Below are 26359 nucleotides of genomic sequence, written 5' to 3'. Positions count from 1 at the left end.
AACACTCCCCTGCCCTGGATCACGTGCGCAAGCCTAGAGACGCCGATTTGGAAACAGAATTTCGACAGTGTTTACTGCCTCATCTTTTCCGCCGCGCAGCAGCTGACTGTGCAGTTTTCACTCGCCGTTGTCTGTCACCGTAATTCGCCGTTGTAATTCTGCTTTTTGGGTGGAAGCCAGACGAAAGGTCCCCAAACGTGAAATGACCGGGACAGAAATGCACGAGCATCTGCTCACGATGCTTACCGCTGGCAAGCACAGGTGCATTCTGGGAGCAGAGCTCCCTTGTGCTGCAGTCTCAGGGTTTTTATTAGCCGTGCTGAGCTTTCAGGCCCGAACGAGCGTTTCCCCTCCGTCAGCAGCCGCCTGAGCCAGAGCTCTCAGACGGTCCAACAGGGACACCACCGCCCGCCTGCAGCAGCCGAGGCATAAATTACTTAAGAACAAATATATACACGTGCACATATCTGCACATGCTTAAAAATGTGTGTGCGTAAGAGTGTGTGTGTGTTGAGGCCATTGGAGTGGTTAACTTGATAATTCAGAAAAAAGAACTTAAATAACTTATTTCACTTAACTTAAATGCATTTTCCGTTTTATCAGGTTAACCCACTCTAACGGCCCCAACCCCGTAAGACAGGCCGCTCAAATGTGACAACATAAGCCCCGATTTGGGAAGAGCACAAGATTTTAGGAGGTGGTCTGGCACTTATCAAAGGCCTTCCTTTCCTCTTGCAGAATGCCTGTGCGTTATGATGGGTCGGTGGCACAGACGAATGAAGCCTCCCATTGTAGGGAAATGTCAGGAGTCAAACCCACAGGCAGCCTACGCTGGAATTCCTGCTGGCTGCAACATTCACAGAAACAACACAGAGGCTCTTTGGGATTCTATTTACCAAACTGATCTGGACCAGTTCGCTCCCTCTACCCCATACATTCCTCCACGTATATATGTCCTGGATTCACAGCATCCTACTGTGACCTTTGACCTAGGAGCCAATTGCCATGTCAATGATTCTTTGTATTACAAACAGATCCAAACATCATAGTCTGTGCGAAATGCTTCAGGACAAAAAAATAATAAAAATTCATAACGGCTGGGTGTTGATAAGACAGCCAAGCAGCAGCGAGGTTGTACAGCTTCCATGCGATCATGTGATGCATTTTTGTCAATCACATGGAAGCTGCAAGCCTTTGCTGCTGATAGGTTGTATTATAGATAAAAGTAGTGATGTTTCTTTTCTTCCAGGAAGCATGACACGTGGCCTCTGGATGTTTACTACAAAAACAGGTATAATCAAAAACAAAAAAAAAAGAATAAAAGAAAGGCAACAAATGGCATGGTGGCAATGAGAGTTACTGCAGTCGATAATTATTGTTGTGGTGTATCGTCCAGCCCTAGAATCCAAACGCACACACTCCTATACACACACACGCACACACACACGCACAGACACAGAGACACACACACACACACACACACGCACAGACAGAGACACACACGCACACACACACACACACACAGACACAGACACACACACACACGGGCACTGGGTGGGTGGAGGTGGGGAGAGGACGTGCATTGTGTCGGGAACATTTCCTGCACGGCAAATGCCAGCAGTGCCATCGCGCTGTCGCCCTGCTGCCTTACCGACCGCCGGTTGGCGTGACGATCGCTCAGACTGAAGTGCGAAGACGCGGCGAGGCTGGGCTGGAGGCACAGGAGCAGATGAAGCCGGGTGTGCGGCAGCAGGGAAAGGAGAAGGGAGATTCTCACAGAGAGACAGAGTCGCTGCGCGTACCCGGCTCTCAGGGGGTTAACGCGTCTGCGGCCAGAGTCCCCGACAAATCTCCCTCACAAAAAAAATTAAAAAAACACACAATGGCTCCGAAAAGCTGGTTCAGCAGCGGGCTCCGGCGAAACCGCACGCCGCGATTAATAATAGGCCCATTATCCCGCGCGGTAAGATTCCACTGCCAGATAAAAACCGTATTATTGTAGCCGTTTCCCAATGTCGCAGCGGCCTTTAAAAGGAAAAAGGGGGGGAAAAAAAAACAAAAAAAAACCACACTCTAAGGAGAGCCGGGATGGAGGCAGGCCCTGTTCTTTCCTTTTTGCACAAAGGAAACGGATGAACAGCCGCGGCAGCTGTGCCGTGTGCGCGTGCGACGGGCCTTTCTTGCCCGATTCACGCTTGCACTCTCTTTCACGCACCTCAGGGACTACGCCGCTGTTTTTTTGTTCCTCTCTCTCTCTCTCTCTCCGTCTCTCCACCTCCTTCCGTATCGTGGGGAAAATAACAGCTCGCACTAACCCCCCACGCGGTGCGGCGCAATGCCATTCTTTGCCATTATCATTCATTTATTTGGCGGGTTTTCTCTTAGCCGGGGTGATTTAAGAGGCCTGTCCTGGGGAGGTAAGTGCGAGCCTTACTGCACGAGCAGCGAGGAAAAGGGTGCAGGAGCAGCAACAGCAAGCAGCATACAGGCAGTGAAGCATCGTGCCAGTCGAGCGGTGGCAGGACGAGCGTCGACCAATCATCTGTAGCACAGTATAATGCGGCAGTGTAGTACAATTGGTAAGGAGCTGGGGAGCTGTAACCTAAAAAACAGGTCACAGGTTCGATTCCCAGGTAGGACACTGCCGTTGGACCCTTGAGGCACTTAACCTGCATTGTTTCGTTATATATGCAAACATGTAAACACTGTGTAAGTCACTCTGGATAAGAGCGTCTGCTAAATGCCTGTAATGGTAATGACAGCCCCCACCCCCCCACCCTGCCCCACCCAGCCCCACCCAGCCCCACCCCCTCCACAGGCAGCCCACACAGACTGCTGGGGGCACAGACAGGGGGTCCTCCGGCAACATGCCGCAGCTCCAAAAAAATCCTCTGGGGCGTCAAACCCAGTTCCCACACACGGTGCGCACCGTTTTCCGTTCCAACCAATTACCCTCATACAACTGATCTAATTAGCAATTAGCGTCGAGCTGGGGAAGTGTAATTTAATGAAGAAATGCCGAGCAGAGCGAATGAGGCTGGACCGATGGCAGACTTAGGCAGGAGAGGTTGGGTGAAAATGCCATGGTGCGGTACGTGCAGCTGACGGAGGAATCGGAGACGTGCTGGGTGCCCAGGGGGTGCGGATGGACACTTTAACCCGAGGGACAAGCACAGGAACACAGGAGCTAGGTCACAACAGGCTGTATGAAGCCCGCCCATGGGGGCCATATTATGCCAGTACATGTTGATTAGCTTGGCCAGTGTACTTCATACCGGGTGACATACATTTTATGCATTTTTTAAAGAAGCTGGCTATTCACTAAAGCGGACAGGAGCAGGATTCAAACCCACAACCTGCACGCCAAGAGGGCAAGGTTCTGTGCCCTATGCATAAATAAGGTCCTTTACATGTTCACCGTTTGCTGAACTGTATCGACAACCAAATTTCGACCAAAGAAACAAGATATGAGGTCAGTTAACTCAATTAGCCTGAAGCAGTTGATCACACAATTGAGTACTGAGCGACCACAAAAAAACCTGCAGACATTGGAATCTCATCTTGGACAACAGAAAAACGACAGCTTGAACTCCATTTGGGCTCACAACTGTCATCCTCAGTCCGACCGTGGGAAGACTGAGGGTATGTTCTCCCTTCTCTCTTTCCTTCTTTTCTCCCATGCCATCCCATCTCTTCCACTTTCTGCCTCTTGTTTGCCCATCTCTGTCCCTCGTGACTAATCTCTTCGTTTGTCCACCTGTCTTTACCCATTGCTGCCCGACTCCATTTCACTGTCGCTCTCTCTTGCTCTCTCTCTCTCTCTTGCTCTCTCTCTGTGGAGCTGAAGGCAGAGTTCTGTCAATATAGGCAGGAGGAGGAATGACAGTTGATCTGATCGGCATGACAACGCCAGTCCTCTGCAGCCACTGCCTGGCTCTGTCACCGTTTGGACTCTCTACATCCTGTGGATCCGGACCTTCCCTGTCAGAGTCTGCTCAGAGTCTGTGGTTCAAGGTACAGATGTGATGTCATCCAAACTAATGTAAAAAGAATAATAATAACACAAGGAAGTTGGCTATTTCTTAGCATTTATCACAACCGTAGCAGAAATTATTCCATTATGTATGAAAATTTAATTGTACAAAAACAAAAATTGTTCACTCATAATTTCTTTCCCTCAGATCTTTATTCAATCATTCTCCACTCAAATTTTGTAAAAATAAAAAAAAAAATAAGGCAAATACATGCAGCATACAGATGTGAGGGTTTGCATCAACAGATGGTTTTAATTTTCTTTCAGTAAAGCCAAAGGCAGACAGCCAGTCATTATATTATGTGCACTGCGACTGATAGATATGTTGAGTCAGACCTCATGGCATTCGCTGCTTTTTGGGACTGCTCTGTAGTGAAGCAAATGACTCCACAGCCCATTCAAAGCCAGAAATAAAATAGAAATGAAGTTACTTAAGCTCGCCGTCAGGAAAAAAAAATCAAGGAAAAGAGTTCAGAAACATCGTGACGGGTAAAAAAAATGAAGCCGAGGTTGTGTGGGCAAGGCCCACAAAGAAATCTCCTTTGATGTCACAGAGCCTACTGTAATACAGCCAGATGAGATGAAAAAACCCAGGGGTTCATTGCTTTGCATTCCACAGGTTTATTGAAGCATTTATCACTTGAGTTTTTTTTCCACAATTAATTTGCCTCAATGGTTGATATTCTCTGACCACAGACCTTCCGCCACAGTGAATATTAGAGAACTGTTCGCGTGGTTACGGCAGGCCTACGGGCAAGAAGCAGAAGTCTGAACACGGAATGCGTTTAAATCGTCTCCGTAGAGATATCGATGGAGGAGACAAAGGAGTAAAAATCAATCGCGACAGCTTCTACGGACACCTGGAACGTCGTCAGCTAGCGGTCCAAACGCTGCACGCCACAACTGGAGGAATTTGATGCATACACTATATTTTCCTCTAATTTAACTGACTTGAAAACAAATGGAAGCTTTGAGGAGTAAACGTGGAGCAAAACTAAAGGAACACGTCTTCCCGAAACTCATCCAAAGAGCCACAACAGTGATTGATGGCAACACCCCCACAAATACCCCAACCCCACCCCCCCACCCAAAACTCCCACAGATAGCATTTCACAGCTCTAATGCCACTTAATTTCAGCAAAATTGTGACTCGGCCCTTTGGGGCACAGGGGGCACATGGGCGAGGGGGCATAAATAAAAGACGTATGAAAGATGGAAGGCGTGAAATGCAATGAGGTGTGTTTAATTAAATTCCACGCTTGGTGAAGGATTAGAGGCGACTTCAGGGAGGAGCGGGGCGTGATCTGATTTCTGAGGCTGGGTATTAATTCATTGCTATAAGTGCTCTGCTGATAAGTACAGGGTTCCCCTCTAATTAAAAAGCTGGAAGGACTCAGCAGCTCAGGGGAACTCTGTCCAACCCGTACACAGAGGTCGGAGTGTGTGTGTGTGTGTGTGTGTGTGTATCTGTGTGTGTGTGTGTTTGTGCGTGATTGTGTGTGTATGCACATGTGTGTGTGTGTGTGTATGTGAGCATCTGTGTGTGTGTGTGCGCGTACGCATGTGCATGTATGTGTGTGCGTGAGTGTGAGCATCTGCGTGTGTGTGTGCGCGTGTATGTGAGCATGAGCATCTGTGTGTGCGCGCGCGCACGTGTGCATGTATGTGTGTGCATGAGCATCTGCGTGTGTGTGCGTGATTGTGTGTGTATCAAAGTGTGTGCATACGTATGTGAGCACGAGCATCTGTGTGTGTGTGTGCGGGCACGTGCGTGTGTGTGTGTATGTGCTTGTGTGCGCGTGTTTGCACTGCAAAGCTGTGGCGGTAAGACAGGCTGTCCACCCACATGAACCTTCCACCCGAGCAGGTGCACAGCTCTAACGTCTCCAGCTGGACTTCTACTGGCTCAGGCTAATGTGTCCCACACAGTCACGCAGGCACGCTCGCTCTGTGGGCTCCTTCCCGAACGCTCGAGAACCACGCCCTGCAGGCTTTCACTGAATGCGTCGACACACAATCTGATGAGCACTGAGGGCAGGCTCTAGACAGCGACCCGCTTTTCCTCCTCGTTTCTGGTCTCAGATTGTACACCCTGAGAGATTAGCCTCTGACCTCAGCAGAAATCAGGGGACACTTAAAAACATCTTTCATGGAACTTCTTGAATAAAACCGTTGTCTTGTGGTATTAAAGGCAGCGCAGTTCAGTAAAATTACATTACATTACATTACATTACAGGCATTTAGCAGACGCTCTTATCCAGAGCGACTTACACAACTTTTTTACATAGCATTTTACATTGTATCCATTTATACAGCTGGATATATATACTGAAGCAATGCAGGTTAAGTACCTTGCTCAAGGGTACAACGGCAGTGTCCTTACCCGGGAATCGAACCTGCGACCTTTCGGTTACAAGTCTAGTTCCTTACCCACTGTGCTACACTCCGTCCACTCCGTATTGCAAAATGTGCCTGATAGTCAAGGGATTGCTGCAGGAGTCGCATGATGGCGGTTCTTCACCCTTTAATAAAAAGGCACGGCTGAGTCTTGAGTGACGCATCCGACACACCTTGTAAAAACAATTTGGTCCCATCGGCTTTTAAAAGAAAACACAAGCCTCTTTCCAATTTCTGGGTTCATTTCATGCAGTTTGTTACCTTCGCACTGGTCACGAGTTGGGAGGGAGTCCAAGGGAGGAGAGGCGCTGCACCATGCACCATCTTTTTATCAAAGCCACATTGTTCTTATTGATAGCTGGTGAAGTCCTCCTCATGAAAACGGGCCCTAGATAAATTAACTGTTGCGGTTATTGCAATATTGCAGCACCCATGAGCCCCTAGTAATGAAACCCATTTCTTGTGGGTCTCTTCACTTTTTGGAAAAGAAAAAAGCATATTGGTTTTTCTGCATCCAGAGATGGCACAATGCTTAGGCATTTCCAGCTTAGCTTGCCTGCACAAAAATGGCAAGGGCATCATTTACACGTTCCAAGTAGAAAGGATTTCACCATCGTAGCGTTTTAGTGATGTACGTTGTACCCAGTTAACCCCGCCCACTGAAAACCTACCATTTAGCCAAGGGGGAAAGCAAGCCAGTCTCGGCACAGGTTTTTTTGCAAGAGTCATTTAAAAAGTATTTCTAGTTCATTTGTGGATACGAAAAAGGTATTAAAACAACACATCAGCAAAACAACACAGCTGCGTGGTAAAGTGATCATGGGGGTTTGCTGGTTCAAAATCCCAGTCAGGTCCTGAGCCTAATGATAGTGACAGTTTGTGTGATAATAGGTCCAATCAATTCGATCTCTGCCCGCTTCGCTCACTCTTAGGCGTAGAAACGAACAGCACAGCATGCTGGGAGGGGCTAACGCATGTTCCTGATTTATCTACTCATGCATTATTCAAGCACTTATTTACTGTAATGTACATGTAGAAGACTTGGAGGCAGTAAACAATGTTGCCGTTAGAGAACAACGTCAGAGAAGCACGCTCATAATTTTTTCTTTCCCCTCTCTATCTGGCAACCTGGCCCATGTCTCTGTGTGTCTCTCTCTCTCTCTCTGCCCCACCCCACCCACCCCACACACACACTCAGATGCACAGGAATGGAGAGAATAAAACCAAACAGCCCATCACTCTTTCTGTGGAAAACACACAGGCGCGCACGCGCGCGCACACACACACACACACACACACGCTTCCTCACAATATTCACACACAAGGACAAAAGACACACGGAGCATGTATGAGCATACATACAAACACAAATGCAGTAGCAAAATGGCAAATACTCAAAAATGCCCTCTCTCTCTCTGTGATTCACTCTCTCTCTCTCTCTCTCTCAGATTCTGTCAGCATTTCAGGTAGTCAGCAAACAGACCCACAAACCCATGCTGAGCATGTCACAAAGATGAGCGCGGAAACAAAAACGAGAGGAAGGGATGGATGCGGGCCATTTGCGTTGCCCTGGGAGCACAGCACGACACCCCGAGAAAACACGGGGCTCCGCACAGCGACCTGTCAATCAAGCCGCGCCCGGGGAGAGAGCACAGCTCACCTCAACCGAACGGAATGTGACATCACTCATGAGCTTAACACACCAGTGAGGGGTGGGCTCTCCACATGCAACACTCTCCACCTCCTGGAGTTTTGACCATCGCTTTTTCAGGGTGTTTTTTCTGCGTCTGACGAAATGACATTTTTTGATATTTAGAGGAGCTTCTGACGATCCTGTAGGTAACACGTAGGGGCATTCACAAGTTTGTGGTCTAAAGCAAGAAAACACACTTCAGTAAAAGTTACACAAGCACTGCTACTGACTGGAGGAGAGTCTTTTTCCTCGCAGGTGCTTAGTGCGTGTGTGTGTGGGGGGGGTTGGGGGGTGCCTATCTGACCTATTTAAACTCAGCTGGAACCCTGGCTGAAGAAAGCCAGCCGTGTTCCCACCACTGTAGACTGCTGACACAGTCACAGCCAGCTGATGCTGAAGCAGAGGAGGAGGCTCACACCAGCAACTACATACAGCAGCAGCATGAGCAGGTGACGGTACCACCACCGTAAACACGGTTTCACCGCATCAGTTAGGGGACACATGCAGGGCTTCTCCCGCATTGAAATGTCTTGGATGGTGCGCCTAAATGTTCTTTTCAATCTGTTAGAGCCGGATATAGGAGATATAGGAGAAAGCGTGTGCAAAAAAATAATAATTAATAAATAAATGTAAAATGATTAGAAATGATCTGTGAATTTATTGGTACAATTTTTCCAGCCTTTGAGGCATAGGAAAGAAATAAGCAGGGGTTGCATTAACCGAGAAACAGAGGAAAAAAGCAACATCCCTGCCTGTGACGAGTGTACAGTTGGATCACAGGCATGGGCAATGCAGGTGGTCACCTATGGTCATTCATCTGTAACTGGGGCCAAACAGTCTGTAATCACGATCTCTCCCCGCCACCCCCCACCCTCCACGCCCCACATCCATCCCGCCCCTCTCCCTCATCTTGCCTAGCTCAGCAGAAAGGTGAGAGCCGTATCAGTGCCTCAACACATAAAGTGTCAGGAAAGACACAGTGACTTATTATAATCAAATTACAATTTAATGTTCTCCTCCTGCACATAGCGTTTCCTAAGCTGGCAGTTCAATAATCTGAGTAATTATGGTGTCGTGTCCTCCGCTGCGCCTGCATTCAAAGGTGTTGATTCGGCAATCGGCGTTAAATTGATTAGCGCCGATGGGGATTTTTGGTAGGTTAGACCATGCTTCTACGTTTAGATCCAGAGCTACCCCACTGAGCGCATTGGCTTTCCCCCCCAGCCGAGCTTGCTGCTAATTACATTTTACTGAGCTGTTAACTCAACACGCACTTGAGTTCGGCATCTCCATATTTAAAAGCCTAACCAGGGACAACGGTTGCTATTTAGCTTTGGCTAGAAACCCATGTACAATGCTTCCGGTTCATGTTTTCAAATGTAACAATGTCAACTATGTGCATAAATTAGGTCAGAGTAGTGTTCACTGTGTGAACTAAACTGCGTTCTTGGCTAGAAATAGCTGTACGAAATGAGCATCATATCTTATTTGAACCTGTGTTTTGTAGTTGTCCATGACCATGAAATGCACTTTTGTACATTGCTTTGGATAAAAGCGTCTGCCAAATAAATGTTACGTAATGTAATGTAACATGCATTGTCCCTAACAAATGAGCAAATAAATCAATAAAATATTCTAGGAACACCTGAAGCACTGTTGAAGGTGTGTTTGCATTAATGCAGAGTCAAGATGATGAACACCTGTTTAACGCACATAATATTCTCTGCTAAACTATACATTTGTTCAGTTAATCAAACCACATTGAACAATTAATTACATTAACTTAATAAAGATCAATAACTGGTCAAATTACAGGATAAAAGATGACACCAAAAAAAGAAACAAAATTTTTTTTTTTTACCCTTTTATTTAGGAAAATACATCCCTGATAAGTACTAATGCTAATAACTAGCATCAATTCATGTTAAACCATTGGAATTCACTTCATTGCCACGCATTGACACTGACAATTTCAGAGGACCAGAATAATCCTCGAGACCCACTAGTCAACGTCGTTAAGATTGCAAATATAAGTCCTGCAAAAACAATGTTCATGCAAATGAACAAAATGCTAAAACATAAATAAACACAAGCAGACATTTTTAAGAAAGCCTCACCAACATCAGAAGCATCAGACATTTCTGTAGTCATCATAAACGATTAATTTCTTCTAAAGTCTAACAGCTGTTTGACAGCAGTCCAAAAAGCCATAGAAATGGGTTTGAAAACAGTTATGTTAAATTGCAATCCATCAGATATCGTCTTGAGCTCAGATGTGTCGATTGCAATCCATGTAGCTGACTCCATTGGCTCTAAATGATGACAAATCCTCATCATAATTTAATTAGCCTCTCAATGAAACCTAATTAACAGATTCTTTACACACAGCTTGAGTGCACATTAACACATACCGCATGTATGCCCCCAAATCCAGGGTTGGGGAAATACTGTCGATATTCCCTTGGGGTTGGCCCAAACAAATAATTATTTGACTTCTTTTCTTTTGATTTCAATTTACAAGTTCATAAGCAGCATTGTTACAGCAGCCAAAGATTAGGGCATAGATATTTAACGACATGCTCTCACCATCTTCTGATGAAGTATCCTGACTAAGAACCAGCTTATTTGAAAAGGTCAGGGATATAAACAGACTTGCTCCAGGAAGGGCAGAATGCGCACTATTCACAGCCATACGGTCTTACGAAATTACATATCCTATCCAGACACTGAAAGCAGCCAGATATATTCATTTATTCACTTAAATGTCAAACCAGTCATCTAAATCGAGTGATATCAGACATACTCTTCTGAATCTGAGGCTCAAAAGTAATATAGCAATAAAATGAGGGAAAAGTATCTAAACTGGAAAGCTCAGGGAAATATACCTGTGAAAGACAATAAACAATCTGAGGATAAATGCATCAAGGCATTTTTCCATGCAATTAGAACTTTGAATGTGGTTGACTGAACAACCAGCCTTGTGATGGCCATTACCGTATTTGTATGCATGTGTGCGCGCGTACTGTATGTCTGTGTGCATGCATGCGTGCCCACCAGAAAAAAATAAACGCCACCAAAAAAAATACTTCAGTCCTTAAAAATGGCATTATCGATAAACTGAACATTACTCATAAGACTTCCAGCTATAAAAATAGGTTAGGCCAATCCCTCATTTAAGTCCTGCTGTCTGCTATGATTCTGAGGTGCATCAGAAATGCATGAATGTTTTACTCATCTCGCATGCTGTTCATAAGTATTGTCTGCTGACTACGCACTGTGAATTTGCACGTGTGATCATATATCCACATACACAGACACACGCACGCATGCACACACACACTCACACTGACACGCAAGACTCCCTTCTCCCCTCCTTTCATCTTTCACATCCCACTCTCTCTCTCTTCCCCCCACACCCCACACAGCATAAATACCCAGAATGCCATCGGTAAAGCTGTAACGGTCCTGTTGCGGCGTTTGAACAGAGGTTTATACGGCACCTTGACTAAACACGCTCTTTGCTGCCATCAATATATTTTTACAGCCACTACTAAAGTGTTTCCAAATGTAACTGCAGCCATTGCCTGCAAGCTCCACCAGCGAGGCTAAGCGCATGCAATTAGCGCTCAGGTGCAGTTTCAGAGAGCTTCAGGGTTCGCTGCACCTTACTTCCTCTTTTTTTTAAACCGGTAAAGCTCATTGGAAAGATCTGACTGTCGTTCCCTCTTTTCCGCCGGCGCTGACATTTAATCCAATTTGGGGTAATGGCCAAAGGCAGCTAACTGCCGAATAGCTAGCATCAGCGGGGTCCGAGGGAAGGTGGAGATCTGCAGGTTTCGCATAAAGCCGGTGGGGGGGGAAAAAAATTCTAAATCGGCGTGGCGCCTGACGCAATTTCAAAATGCGATTGTGCCAAATTGATTCGACAAACTGTTTCGCCCCAGTTTTCTTGTTTCTCCACGGCCTGGTGCCGCATGCAGTGAATCGCACGCGGCACTGCGAGCGCACGTATGGATGCAACATCAAAGCAAAAATTGGCAATTTCGCTAGGCCGTCGGTCTCCGATAAAAACTGACATCGACGCTGAAATGAGGGCGTTGGATAATCCGGTAGGCGGCTTGCCAGGGAGGCGGCTAGATACGACTTTAAACCAGGCCGGGGGGTTCGTGCCACGCTGCACGCCAGCATTACTGAGCCTGCCGGCGCATTAGTCACCCAAACGCGGCAGACCAAGACCTCACAATAACTGCGGCGGAGGATTTACGCAAAGCCCTCGTTCTCTGTGCGGTGCAGAACTCTCCAAGGCTAACGCTCACGCAAACAAAAAAAAAAAAAAAAAAAAAGCACGGGGCGCTTCTCTCCGGTGGAACTGAAGGGAGGCTTTAACGCCGTTCGCCCGATGCGCGCGAACGCTTGCTATCGTTTCCTGTGAGCGCTAGCCCCAGGCGCGGCATCGTACGCAACGCGCGGGGAGGCTCCGTCGCGAACAGCGATCGCCGGGGAAAGACGCTCGGAGTCTGAAGCACGTGGCGATCGCTGCTCGTAGCGAAGAGTGCGGCAGGAATCGCGATCAGCTGAGCGGGTGTGTATATATATATAGGAGGCGAAATGACGATAAACGATGGATACTTTACGCAGATGTTCCTGCGTGGCCTTTGCTATGAAGTGCCTACGAACGCACCGTCCAGCAGTTCTGAAAACGTCCCGAAAACCGTTTCCCTTCGGACAGCGTCACAGCTATGGCTGGGTAAAGACAGGATATTAGCCTAGGGGTGCCTTCTTTAGTCACACTTGTCTTTTAGGACACCATCACATTTACACAGGCTTTTGGGAGGGCATGTGCTCAAAATTAAAAAAGGGCATCTATGGTAATTAAAAATAAATAAATAAATAAAATAAAGACTGGAGTCAAAAGGGCACCTTTGCTGTCTCCGGGCAGGGGGCACGTGCCTCAGCATATGTTGGCGTCTATCTGCGCACGTGCCAGATACCGATAATGGGCTTCCGTGTCTTCTTGGCGATATTCACACTTTCGCGTTCCTGAGATACTTCTGTCCGTCGCTCGGGATAAGAGCGGCTGTTGAGCGATTGTAATGGAACGTCCTTGTCCTTGTCTGGGACCGAAACCACATCCCTCCTGTCACGCCAGACGCAGCGTTTGGTCCCGAGCCGGAGCAGACCGCCCTGGCGCGCGCCTCCTGGATCATCCCCGCTGCCACCGCCGCCGCCGCCATCTTTCGCCTGCCGTTCATTTCAGACTCCCCATCCCCGGTGGGACAGGAGGCCGCAGCAATCGTGTTCCAGCTGGCCCTGCGTTTCAGACGCACCGATTCCATTTTGTCTCAATACGCTTCTTCTCCCTCTCCCTTGTCCAGTTTAAAAGCCGCGTTTTGGGTGGCTGTCTCTCGAACTAGGGACATTTTCTCGACTCCTGTCCCACCCAAGTGTCTACGAAGCCTGCTTTGCTTCAGCCCCATGTTATGAGCGGGCTTTGAACATACAGTGAACATACAAAGAGGGTCTTGAGGGGTCACTACGACCCCACGGCTGGTTGGGGAAGGTAGAAGATGGGTGTGGCTCAGCGGGGCAACCCGGGTGCAGGGACTGTGGTCTGACCGCTCTGTCCCATTAGAACTAATCCTCCTAATCCCCCCATTTCACCACAGTCAGCCAATTCCCAAAGGTCATTGGATTCATAAGGGACAAACCCCTCCCTCTCACCGTTCGTCTCCCTTTCTCACTGTCGCTCTCTCTCCCTCTCTCTCTGTCCGTCTCTCCCTGTCTCTCAGTCATGCCATCGCTCGGTCCTTCTCCCTCTATTCAAAGTCTCACATTTACTCCTCCCAGTCTCCCAACATCTCTCCTTCTTCCTTTCTCCAACTTTTGGTGTCTCTCTTTAATCCCCCTTCCACTATCTAGTCAGTCACACATTCACAGCTCCCTCTCTGTATCTCTCCACATAAATCACTCTCTCTCTCATATATATAGTACATAAAAGAGGGGACAGGACACAGACAGAGAGGCAGCTTGTTTTCTGACACAGAGCACTGAGTGCAAGCCCAATTTGGTGCCCTGAACTGGAGCTGCATTTGAATCGCAGCACTCTATCAGTGCTGGTGGGGCGGTGGGGGGGGAGGTCCTGAAAAAAATGGGACAGCCTGTGCCCCAATGGAGGTACTGCCGGGATGCAGTTTGTCCTGATATAGTGAATGCACCCCAGGTTTTTATATGTTGAAAGTAAAAATTTTAAACATTCTTTTGTTGTGTAGCCTTCAAAGATCAGCTTGTCTTCTACAACGGAAACTGGTAAGCTAGTGTATTTTTGATGGTTGCATGGACTACTGGGATGGTGTGTAGTTTTTAAGTGCTCTAAAAGAATCTGGTATATCAAACAAAAAACTACACCTGGCACACTTCTGGGATGCTTATGAACATGGAAGCTAAAAAAAATGCTTTCAAGTGAAATGCAAAAGAGAGAGAGAAGAGGAGTGTGGAGAGGAGATGAAATGTAGTCCGAAGGGGCAGGAGGACCCGCAAAAAAAAGCCCAAAACAATTTGCAGGTACAGAACCGAACGGGGAAACCACAACACAGCCGGAAACCACCGTGTTTCTTACGAGCGCACCACCAAGGCTTCTGCAGGCGAGAACTCGGTGCGTCCCTCGGCGAGGAAGCGGGCGGGAAACGTAGCGGGCGGCTAACGGCGAGACTTCTGAAATCGAACGCGCCCCCTCGGCTCCTTTCCTCACGGGCCGGACGAGTCTTTTAACAAACGAGCCGCAGCCGCCGAGCTCACAGAACTTCTCCGTCGCGCCGAACGCCAGCGGTCGCACGGTTCTGTCGACCGTGCGCTAAAACCAGCGCCGCGAATCGACCTTGCCAGATTCGACCCTATCGCAAAGCGCGTCGACCGGTGACATCGCTGACATCTCCAACCCCCAAGCGGTTGTCCCCGATTCCATTTCCTTCTCATCTGGTCACCCTAGAGGTGAGAGACTACTGGGAGAGAGCCAAATGCACCCGCAATCGATACGTAGGCCTTATCACTGTCACTGGACACCTTTGTTCCGTGTGTGTGTGTGTGTGCATGCATATGTGTGTGTGTGTGTGTGTGTGTATATGCTTGTGGCTGTGTTAAATCAGTATTTCCTACTCTCCCGTAGCTTCTAATTTCACACCCGCAACCGAGGGAATCCTGTAGATATAGAGGTGCATTGGTGTACTAAATCCTTGCTGTACTGCTGTACTCGCACTGGTTAGCGTTCATTCGAACATCTGCTCTGTTGGCTGTTGGGATTCATTCTACGTTCACCTCTACTCTCCGTAAGAACCAAGTGGGCCAGGCAGGGCTTCTGTAAAGAATGTAAAGCAGCATTCCTGAATGACCTATTTCTAAATCGCAAGCCACACAATGCCACAGAGCTCCACGTGCAGGTGTTGACCGACTGACTAAATTATTTGACGGTTTGGTTCTTTATCGTCTACTGGAAACGGGGCTCATGAAATGGAATAGCAGGGCACGGGAAAAGCGGAATGCCATTTTTTTTTGTTTTTTTTTGATAACTACACTTGATGCGACTGTGTATTCAGTAATTCAAACGTCTAGCACTCAGCACTGCGTGATGACTCATATAGCCAATAATGAAGGCCTGAAAATATGCAAAGGCCTCATTACTGGGCATCGAAAGTGCCGTGTTGGCACTCATTGCAATATTGTTCATTTTCTGAAGCAGCTGCCCTGATTGCACCTGTCAGAATGTCCTTTGTCAGCATGCCTGAGGCAGAATTAGCGTGGAGGAATTTTCTGGGCTCTCTCCGTCTCTGCTTCTGCCTCTGTCTCCCAATCCACCCCAGTGAAAATAGACCCAAGTCTTCTCACACCAGGCATAGCAAAAGACACTGCATAATTAATGCGGAAGTGAACAAATGCACAAACCAAAAATAAACCAACGACAAAAAAATGCCCTGAAAACCTTTTTTTTCTTTTAACAAGGAAATTATTTCATCACTGTGATTTCATCTCGTTGGGTCAAGACAATGAGATGAAATCTCTAGGTATTGCAGCTAAGCATTCCAGACATGACCAGACGATCTCTGATTTCAGGCTGACCGAGGAGATGCAAGCCAAACAACACCTGACAACAGACGGAGCGGTCAAGACTGAGGCCTGGTCTCAATCTGCATTGGCTTTAACTGCGGTTCACGATTTAAATACAAATATTTTTCTTGAAAAAAAAGTGGCAAATTGAGCAATCGCTAAAAAATGACTTCCCACACTGGGAGTTCATCGCTGTCAATTCAATCCTCCTCGTTCAACTCCGCCATCTTGGCAGCTCGACCCCCAATACAGAAAACCAGAAGGATTTCCAATTTGGAGTCCCTCTCTCAGGCAAGCATGCCCACACACACACACACACATTTACAAAATATCACTGGCTGTGATTAGTCTACTTGAAGCTGTGTGTATGCTTGCATGCATGTGCATGTGCATGTGCGTGTGTGTGTGTGTGTGTGTGTGTGTGCGCGTGCACGTTTGCGTAGGATTCCAAACTGAAATCCTCCAGCTGTAGTCACCTCCACATGACCACGTTACCTGCACCTCCGTCCTCATTCAGCCCAAAGACAGACTGATTATCCACCGAGCCACCTCATTAATCCCACTGTCACAGAGCATCTCTGTCTGAGCCATCGCCGCGTGGGTCGCAACCGGGTGGGACAGGCATAAGCCCCCCCCCCGCCCTATTCCGTCCCCCAGACATTTCAGGCAGGGGGGAGGCTATTCAAATTCCACACAGTTCCATTCACAGCTCTCTCACACAGAGGTGACGGACAGAGCTGGAACAGCATCGGACGGAAGCGGCATCCCCCCCCCGTGATGGAACGTCTGTCCCGACCAAAACAACAAGGGCCCCAGAGACCGCCCTCTCTTTGGGACGCGCCCGCGCTCCCGCGCTCCTCTGAGGAACGCCCACGCGTTTTCCCACGCATCGCTCCCTTTACCGTTTATTCACCCACTCCAGCGGCGATAATAAAGGGGACGGGGGACGGGGGGGGGGGGGGGGGGGGGGGGTGGGGGGGGGGGATGATCATTAAAACCCAGGAAGGCATACAACAAGCGCAGCCTTTCAAACGGAACAAAACACGCACACGCCGATCGTTTATTGTTCCTCGTATCCATGGATATCGGCTGCGCCGCCGCAGCCTCCTCCTCCTCCTTCTCCCGAATGTGGAGTCGGGCATTTTGAGCCGGCACGTTCGACGGTAGCTCCTCCACACCTCCTCGTTCCCATTCCGCCCCACGCCCCCACGCCTCGCGTTCCTTCTCTCCGGTGGGTTACCCGCGTCGAGCCAGACACCGGATCCAGGCGAAACGAACGACTCGGTGCAAAAAAACGAGAGGGGTTAAACCGCGCCGGTTCCTTTTACAGTTGGCGCACATCCGCCAGCGAAAAGAACCTGTTCACTGACCCGTCCCTGATCCATTAAAGCAGCTCCGCCAGCTGATTCATTCTCGGTGCGATTCTGCTTCCCAGGAAAACAAATCTCTCTCGTACTCTCTCCCCCTTGCCCTCTTGCTTTCCGTCTCTCACTCCCTCTCTTCTGTCATGCTGATAAAACACCGGTTGGAAAATCACCGTCCAAAGCACGCGGCCAGCTCGCGGCCTCTGAAACCAGTCTTAAATCATGGCAGCAAAGAAACAGCAATTCCCAGTCAATCTGCTTTCGCTGTACTGCGGGTTTTTATTTATTTATTTATTTTATGGCTTGATTCCATCGATCCGAAACACAAGTTCAAAACAATTTCTGCACCATTGTTGCGGCCACAATTACGTCCAGAAATTGAAAACGACGACCAGTTTCATGACGAGAAAAGCGAAACACTCTTCCTGCCTGTTCGGCCAAAAACTGTAGTGCAATCTGTACTCATTCAAAAAGGACTGAAATCATTTCTCATCCAGCCCTGGAAGCTCTGCTTCTGCTTCCATTTTTTTGTAGCCAGAGCCACTGTTCCTTAAGAGAAATCCCAGCAGGGAAAAGGGAGCAGAATCTAGCAAGAGATTTTAGGGAAAGGTTTCATTTTTTATCACTGCTGTTTCTCCCGCCTCATTGTGTCTGGTGGTGGAGAAAAAAAAAATTTGCTGAAGAACTTGAGCAGCACTGAAAATGAGGACAGGTACTACTGGACCTCAAAAATAACCAACAGCAGGCAGCCGCCAGCACTGCTTAAAACGGTCACGCTCTCTCTCTCCTACTCCCGTGGACAGGGGTAAGGTGAGGAGGGAAAAAAACCGATTTCCCACGTCAGCTGATTACTAAAAATGAAGACGCACGCGACTCCCACGATGTGCGTTTACGTGAGAAAGGAGTACGCTGACCGTCTAACAGTCTCGCGTTGACCGCCAGCTTCAGAACCCAGCCCCGAGAGCTCTTCGGGTCCGTCTTCAGAAACGAGGGCAGCCAGGGCCGGATCATGGTCCCGCGAGGCCCCTGGGCACATGTCTTGTGGAGGCGCTGAGGAGTCTGGGGGGCCCTAGTGGTTAGCTCACGCTACAAGCACCCAGGGGCCTAGCGGTCAGCTTGTGCGCACTGAGGGCCCTGGCGTTCGGCTTCCTTCGGAAGTCTTGGGCTACACACCGCGCGCGGCCTGTGGCTTGGAGGCCCCCTGGCAGTCCGAGGGCCCGGGGCACTGGCCCCACACTGGCCCGCTCCATAATCCAGCCATGAGCGCAGCTCCCGCGCACGCCGTGGGGTTCGCAGAGCTCATTTCATAAGCTGGGCCTGCTGTCCACAGGACTTCATCAGGGGAAACGGCGTTTCCCTGGGTATGACGCGTCAGCAAAGATCCCCCTGCCCGATGCACTTCCGAAGATCAGCTCAATGCCATATCTTCATTTGAAAATGTCATGAACGTGCACAGCTGGGTTAGATTCAGGGCGATGGCAGCACGAGACGGGGCAAAGCGGCCAACCACGGGCGATGCGCCAGTTTTTTTTTGTTTTTTGTTTTTTTTTTGCGTGTTTTTGATTACAGACATGGCAGATAGGGAGCTGAGGATCCACAGGTGGATCATTTATACAACCCACGTTCTGAGAAATACTTCCGCTCATGTTTCCTAGCTCAAGCATCCTTCAGGAGCCTCCTAGCTCCTCGCTCGTAGTTCCTACAAGGAGCATTTAGTGGGTTGGAATGTCCTAAAAGATGACAGACCTCAATCAAATTCCGGGTCTGGCGAGGACCGAGGAGACGAGCACGGATAAAATAAGCAACTGGAACGAGCCCACGGATTTTAGTATAGTAAGAATAATGAAGCCAAGAACTGCAATGAGTCTGTGCAGTTCCCTCTCTCTCCTCTTCTTGCACATCCATCTTCCTTGTTCTTTCCCACAGCTTCGCTCCCCACTCCCTGCTCACCCATTCTTTTCCCCTCTTGTGGCAACATATCATTTTCTGGAGTGCCTCTCTCTGCCAAACACAGGGTTTACCCCTAAATTTAGCTTGGTCAATCCACTGCACTGGTAGTGATGAGATTTACACAAGTGTGCCGGTGTGTTTGTGTGCTTCCCGTTCACTGATTGCATCTGCAAAAATGGCTGAAAGAGAGGCTGAGATAGAAGGATCTGCTTTGTACTGTCACTTGTAATGTCATTTATCTGCCGAGCTTGTAGCTATCGTTGCCAGACACCTGCGATTTTATGCCTCTTCAAAGCATCCCACCTTCAACAAACTCCCATACAAATGATTCAGCTGCTACAGTACATGTGAACTCCCCCCCCCCCCCCCCATACATAATTTTAACGTCCCCAATCTACCACTGACCTACGCAAGTCATGCCGAGACTTCGCGCTCACGGCACTGACTAAGCATCAAATCACCGGGCACGAGGAACAGGGTCATTCACAGTAAGGGCAGGTCATTCCTCTGGGAAGAGTCTGAAAACTCCATTTAGAAATGCTGAAAGAGGTCGAGCGCGCACCCCGTAGCCTCCGCGAAGAATGCCATCTCCAATGGCAACCAATGCGGAGGGGGCGGAAAAGTGCCTTCCAGTTAATCCTTCTGCCATTGTACCCCGAGGGCCAATGACGACGCTGCCCCGCCCTGCCATCCATATTTATCCAGCACACTGAGAGTGCCAAGTGTGATGCACACACTTGTAATTAAAACTGGAATCGGTGTGTGAGCAGTAGTTGGGAACGAGGGATGATTTTGGGTGTTTCGTAAGAATGTTATTTCTGGTGGGATATTATGCAGGTATTGTCCAATTTCCTGCATTCCCTGTGGCTGTGACCATCAGTCATAGTCAAGATATTTATCCAGTCAAGATGGCCTGGAACATTTCAGAAGAAACCACATTTTTGGATTTGTGGATGTGTTTATTGTACTGTGTGTTTGTACTGTGACCTCCTGTCTCTTCTGAAGAGAGCATCTGCCTGTATTTAGCAACTGTGCTTGGGCACCGAACATTTCAGCAACGCAAATCCCATTCAGAAACTTGGTGAAAAGGTGTGTGTGGGTGTGGATGTGGGTGTGTGTGTGTGTGTGTGTGTGTGTGTGTGTGCGCGCGCATGTAAGACTGATGGAGCTTGAAGGTTTTCATCCTGATATACTTTGATCATAATACACTGTGTAAAGCAAAACACTCATTTGAACCATCCCCAATCTCTCTCAGTCCATAATACTGAGCCACAGCGATTATCAGGGGCATGATAATGATAAACAACGGTTTCAGACCGCTGATGTCCTCTGGAATTTAAGTGGTCTTGTGATCCAAAATTGAGGTTTCAAACTCTGGTTAAGGTCCCTATGGTAGGGGCACTATCAGTTCCCCAGCCACTTATGGCTTATTGTTTTTCCCTTTGGTACACCACAGTCATAGTTGGAGCTGGTTTGGTCAGTGCATCACTTACAACGTGCACTACATGCAGCTTGTTATGATGGCCTGTCTTAGGATATGATTTCCTTTCAAAGCAATACATAATAATGAAAGCTGCATGTATGATCTACTTCAAACATTTTTCTGTTATAAAATAAAAAATATTTTTTTTACGCAGCCACCGTTCACTAACCAAGCTATTTAGTGTCGTTTAAAAACATGAGCCAGTCACCACAGCAAGCATAAAACGTTATTGCAGCTTTTTGTAGCGTTGCACTAATATTGCGCTAAGTTGTTCTAAATAATGTTTATTGTATCAGACATCTTATGTTGTATATTATACCAACCTTTAACGTTTTTTAAAAAATTATTATTATTATTATTTCGGACCCCACTTTGACTTTAACATACATTTTGCTACTGAACCAAATGTCATTGTGCCCTGAATTGTACCCCCTGCGTTGGAGCGTCACCCCGCAACTAATAACTATACTACAACGATCGCTCCATCGCCGTTTTGTGAAGTTAAACCGCTACAGACCATAATTAATCTGTGGTGCCAGGCAGAATCAAAGATGGTCATACCCTATCGCCTACAGGGCTTTCTGGCAACACAGGAAAGGTAAACAGCACCATTCAGACAGCACCAACACCCTACAAAGGGACCTGCAAATTATTGCTGGGTTTGTATTGGACGGAAATGTAAACTGTATTTTTGGCAAATGTAACGTGACAGTTAATTTGAGCAAAACCGGAGTAGGGCTGCTCAGGGTCAGCTGAACGTCGGGTATGCTGAGCGACAAGTGCGATGCACGCGTTTGTAGTTAAAACGAATAATACAAACGATCCCTTACCTTGAGCCTTAGTATTGTGGAAAATGAAAGAAGCAAACAGAATCCAACAGCGGAGCCACTTCAGAGTTGTCGAATCTAGAAACATTTCCGGCAGATGGACCACACCGATTGACCACGTCCTTCGCGTTGAATGCATGCCGCTCCGTAATCCCAGAACTCTTGTTGTAGTTAGCTACGCTTGATTGTATACGCGTGTCTCTTCGTGTGTGTGACCGTGTGAATGTGTGTTTGCTGACGGGGAGCGTGTGCTTGTTCAGCTTGGACACTGGACAGTGAACGCTAAACAGATCTCAGAATCTGGATCTCGAACGAGCAGCACGAACCCTGCCTGCAGCAAATGGGAGGCGGGGTCTCGAGCAATTTTTGCAGCCGATTGTCCTTTCAGGTGTGGCTGTGAAACACGTGCGCTTAATATAATCACAGTGAAATTAGCATAGGTAGCCTATGCACTATTTATAGATATTTGAGAATGAACAAATCGATTTAGTTGGCGACTGGACAAATTTTTCTGCTATTAATCATTTCCATTTATAAATAAAAAAGAAAACAGGCCTATTGACTGGATATAAAACCTGGATTGGCACATATAGAGTTGGAGATGTTGGGATGCATGGCACTATCAGTTAAATACAGGAATTATATCCTAAAACCAACAGCATCCTTTGTCACAACAGGCCTATAATAAAATATTTATTGTTTTTTTTTTTCGAAAATAAATTGTTTACGGGATAAAACAGGTATATTTGAATATACGCTACTTGTGTATCATAACTGTCTCTTACCTTCTTCCTCCTACGCATGTTTTACAATGCAAGTATAATATTTGATATTCTCCATCATCATTTCATTCTACTGTTACACACACTGTTGGTTCTTCCTAACTGTTCAGTATTTTTTTTTTTTAATTACATACTATTTTTTGCATTGCATAATTGATAAATGCTCTTAAAAACTGACTGGATGACCACTTGCAGGATGCGAGCCCGTACGCTCACGTTGTTCTCAGGTAGTTACCGGTACAGAACGGGATGCCACCGCGCGGTGGATTGCAGTAAATCATGGCAAGCACATGCAAATAAGCAACCAGTGTGCAACAATGCGTGCGAGGACACCTGCGACTAAATTTAGCTAACCACCCTTTTTACAAGCGTACTTAATTTATTTACCATATATTTTATGGCCACTGTTTAGACATCGTCATGGGTTATATATCTATATATAGATATTTGTGCATAGCGTCAGATGTTTTACTAGGATATTAGTACATTTTTGAGCTGACGTACGAAGACGTAAGACATTACAGCGCAAATATTTATCTATATTTATTTTAACGTGTTTTAGATAATATATAATTTTTTTTTCACAAAACGCGTTAATATGTACGGATAAAACAACATCAGATGCAATACATCAACACACCAAAAATCACACTAGTATATATATATATATATATAGAGAGAGAGAGAGAGAGAGAGAGTGCATATAGATGCTTGTGGCTGTGCCTGGCCATTTTATAAACACAATGGAACCACAGCAGCAATACTGGACAAATCCTGGTTCAAATTTGATTGCTACACCACCAAAAATGAGTATTCTGCATCAGCCGCATTATGTCTTCACAGGTTTCATAAAAGCCCATCTGTAGACTCTGAAAGGATGCTTGGTAACCAAATGACAGTATGGGCCTTTAGAAGTGTAAAATGCTATGTTGTATACTATGCTTGTGGAAGAAGTGTCCTGAAATTTGCCTTCCTTCCTCCTGACTGCTGCTCTGACCACTGCTCCGCACTGCAGTCCTAGCTGCGAATGAAATCCCTCGCTTCTCTGCGCAGAGTTGCCCATATTCTCCCCGTGCGACGTCGTGTGACTACTGTATCTGATATCCATGAGATTGCTCTTCGCTCTCGTTCACACGTCGGGCGCTGCAGAAAATTGCAAATGAAGTCTTTCCAATCCCCTCAAGCTACGCCAGACAGAGCCGCTGTCTGAATCCAGAGTGGTGTGATGGGAAGACGGGGGGGCAAGGAGCCGCACTGCTTTCATGCTTAGGAGAGACGCGGGGAAAGAGGGAGAGGGAGTGCTGGAGCGAGATGTTTCTGACTGTCTGATCAAAGTGCAGAGTCTCCCTCGTTCGAGCCAAAACTTTAAAACAAGGAGGCTCTTGGTTCTGCAAGCATCTCGTCGAAAAGCAATTGGGAGCTCTGCTTTAAACTGCTTCGATGTGGCTTCACAAGCACACCGTCCTGAATCGGTGGGTGATGGAAACTGCCTATCAGCGGGCAGTAGACAGCTTTTAAACAGTAGCTTTAGATCTCCATCTTTTTTTCTTTAGTGTCTCTCAAGCACTCTTTCTTGTATAAGACAGACAAGTGATCTGCGTGCATCGTGTGCTTCCTGTACTGAAGAAAAAGTTTGATAGCTATACATTTTGCGGGTTGATACATGCCAAGCAGACTGCAAAACTTTATCAAAATGTTCCTAAACTGTCAGTTGAACTCAGTGGAATGCATGAATATAGTTAAAATATAAAAACTAAACTTCTCTATGAAAGACAAAAACTATGACAATTCCTTGGTTTCAATGCTTAAGCTTTTGAAGAACGTTTTTCAAAAAAGCCTTCTCCTGTTGACCCAAATCATTCTTAATACAGCAGTTGCCTGTTTTTTTTTCATATTTCTTATAGACACGGTTTAGTTCAGGGAAATTAAGGATTCCCTCCTGATGTGTGTTATGAAACCCGCAGGGGGAGGGGGGGCAATTTTTAAAAAGTTTTATTTTGCATTACGGGTGATTAACGGCGATCAAGGGAAGGTTTTATGAGAATGGACATTTGCAGGTTTTTTAAAAAACGGGGTTAAGACTTGATTGTGACGCTTCCACTCGTAGGGGCCTAATGCTACGGAGCTGCATAATTGTGGTTTGGCACCAGTGTGCGGCTATTTCATGGTCTGTCTCAAGCCTATTGTAATAACCCCGGAGGGTTGGAGAGGTTCCCATCTACCGCACAAAGCGTGAAAAAAGCGAAGGACAGGAGTGACTGAGGACCAGCAGGTCCATAAATCCGGCCCTCCTTCCTCGTTTCTGATCCGACAGCAGGACAAATGGCCGTGAACCTCCCATAAAAGGCTGAGCTGAGTGTGTTATTCCAGAGCAGATTGCATGTGGAGTGATGGGCCCACTTGAATGATTGGAATTGTCATTTTCATCCGGACCAGCCTTAAGCCGCCATTTCCCTTACATCGTTAGAGATGGACCTAATCCCCTCAGCATACTTTCCCCCCCCCCCCCCATTGCTTGCCACCAGTGAATGCTAAGATGGCCGTTGATTCTGTTTTAGAGTGGCAAAAGGCCATATTGCACCGGGCGGATGCTCCTCTTTGAAGACTTTTGGCTGGACAGCATGTCTATCTATTTTTCTTTCTCTCTTTCTCTCGCTCTGTCTCTTTCTCTCTCTCTCTCTCTCTCTATGTCTCTCACACACACCCACACGCACACATACACTCGCACTGACACACATGCGTACACACTGACACACAGGGGTGCAGTACAAAATTCTGGGCCCTGGGCATATGCTGTCTCTGTGGGCCCCCTTAAAATTGTAGACCAGGTCAGGTCCACTATGTCCCCCACTGTGACTACCCCTGCTCACACACACACACACACACACACTTGCACATTCATATGTACACAAATGTATCTTCACACTGACACACACACACCCACGCACATGCTTACATACTCACATGTAGACCCAGACAAAACAAAACACACAAAGACGCAGTGTGACTGTGCTTTCACCGAGTCCCCACATATATAGGTGCACAGTAAAATGTGCAGTGATAAGTCAACTCTTACAGATTACATATTCCATGTACTCTGTTAGAGTTGAATTAACACTGGGCATTAAACTCTGTAGCTACTTTGCTAAGAGCCTCAGGTCTCGTGGCTGTGAGGACAGCGTCTCTGACTGAAGGTCACATCCACTGAAGCCCTGCCCTGCTCGAGCAGTCAGGCAATGTTTGAACCTTAAATGTAAGGAAATGCGTGTAAATGTAGATCAGTGTCTTTCAAAGCGCGCTGGTGTCAGCCTGGCGGAGGGTTTATTGATCAGAATCACAATATCCTGCCATTTCAACCACGCGGCGTGGCTGGGGGAGAGAAAAAAAACCCGCCTGACATGCGATGCATAATTCATTAATTCAACGGCAGAGTAATTCCACTTTCAAATGAGCCGGCTCCTCAGCTCATCCAAATTCCATGTCCTTGATCGCGACGTCGGGACCCCCGTTTCTATAATTCATGTTTTCAATTTGGGCCTTTTCAAGGAAAAGCTTTTCGAGCGATTTCCAGCCCCCCGCAGAAAAAGCTCCTGTGATGTTGCACGGAGGGCTAGCGCGTGATGCCGAAACGCAACGTTATCATCTGCCGGCAATGCACCGCGGCTGCTTTCACCCGGGCCAATCGGATCGTGCGTTACGCAGGGAGTGGCTTTTGGATTCTGCTGTCTGCCGC

At 47.4% G+C, this 26359-nt stretch overlaps 1 protein-coding gene across 2 annotated transcripts in view; it reads right to left on the bottom strand.

Annotated features, from left to right (window-relative positions):
- LOC118216614 (protein sidekick-2-like) overlaps positions 1 to 22209 on the bottom strand; it is a 70056-nt gene extending 47847 nt beyond the window's left edge. For both annotated transcript variants that reach the window (XM_035397950.1, XM_035397951.1), the window contains exon 1: positions 21848 to 22209. In XM_035397950.1, the coding sequence (XP_035253841.1) occupies positions 21848 to 21983 (136 nt within the window). In that variant the 5' untranslated portion in view covers positions 21984 to 22209. The remainder of the gene's footprint in view (positions 1 to 21847) is intronic.
- Positions 22210 to 26359: the final 4150 nt, after the last annotated feature.

Source organism: Anguilla anguilla, chromosome 17, assembly GCF_013347855.1.
Source record: "Anguilla anguilla isolate fAngAng1 chromosome 17, fAngAng1.pri, whole genome shotgun sequence".
NCBI lineage: Eukaryota > Metazoa > Chordata > Actinopteri > Anguilliformes > Anguillidae > Anguilla > Anguilla anguilla.
This window is presented reverse-complemented; position numbering and strand designations above follow the sequence as displayed.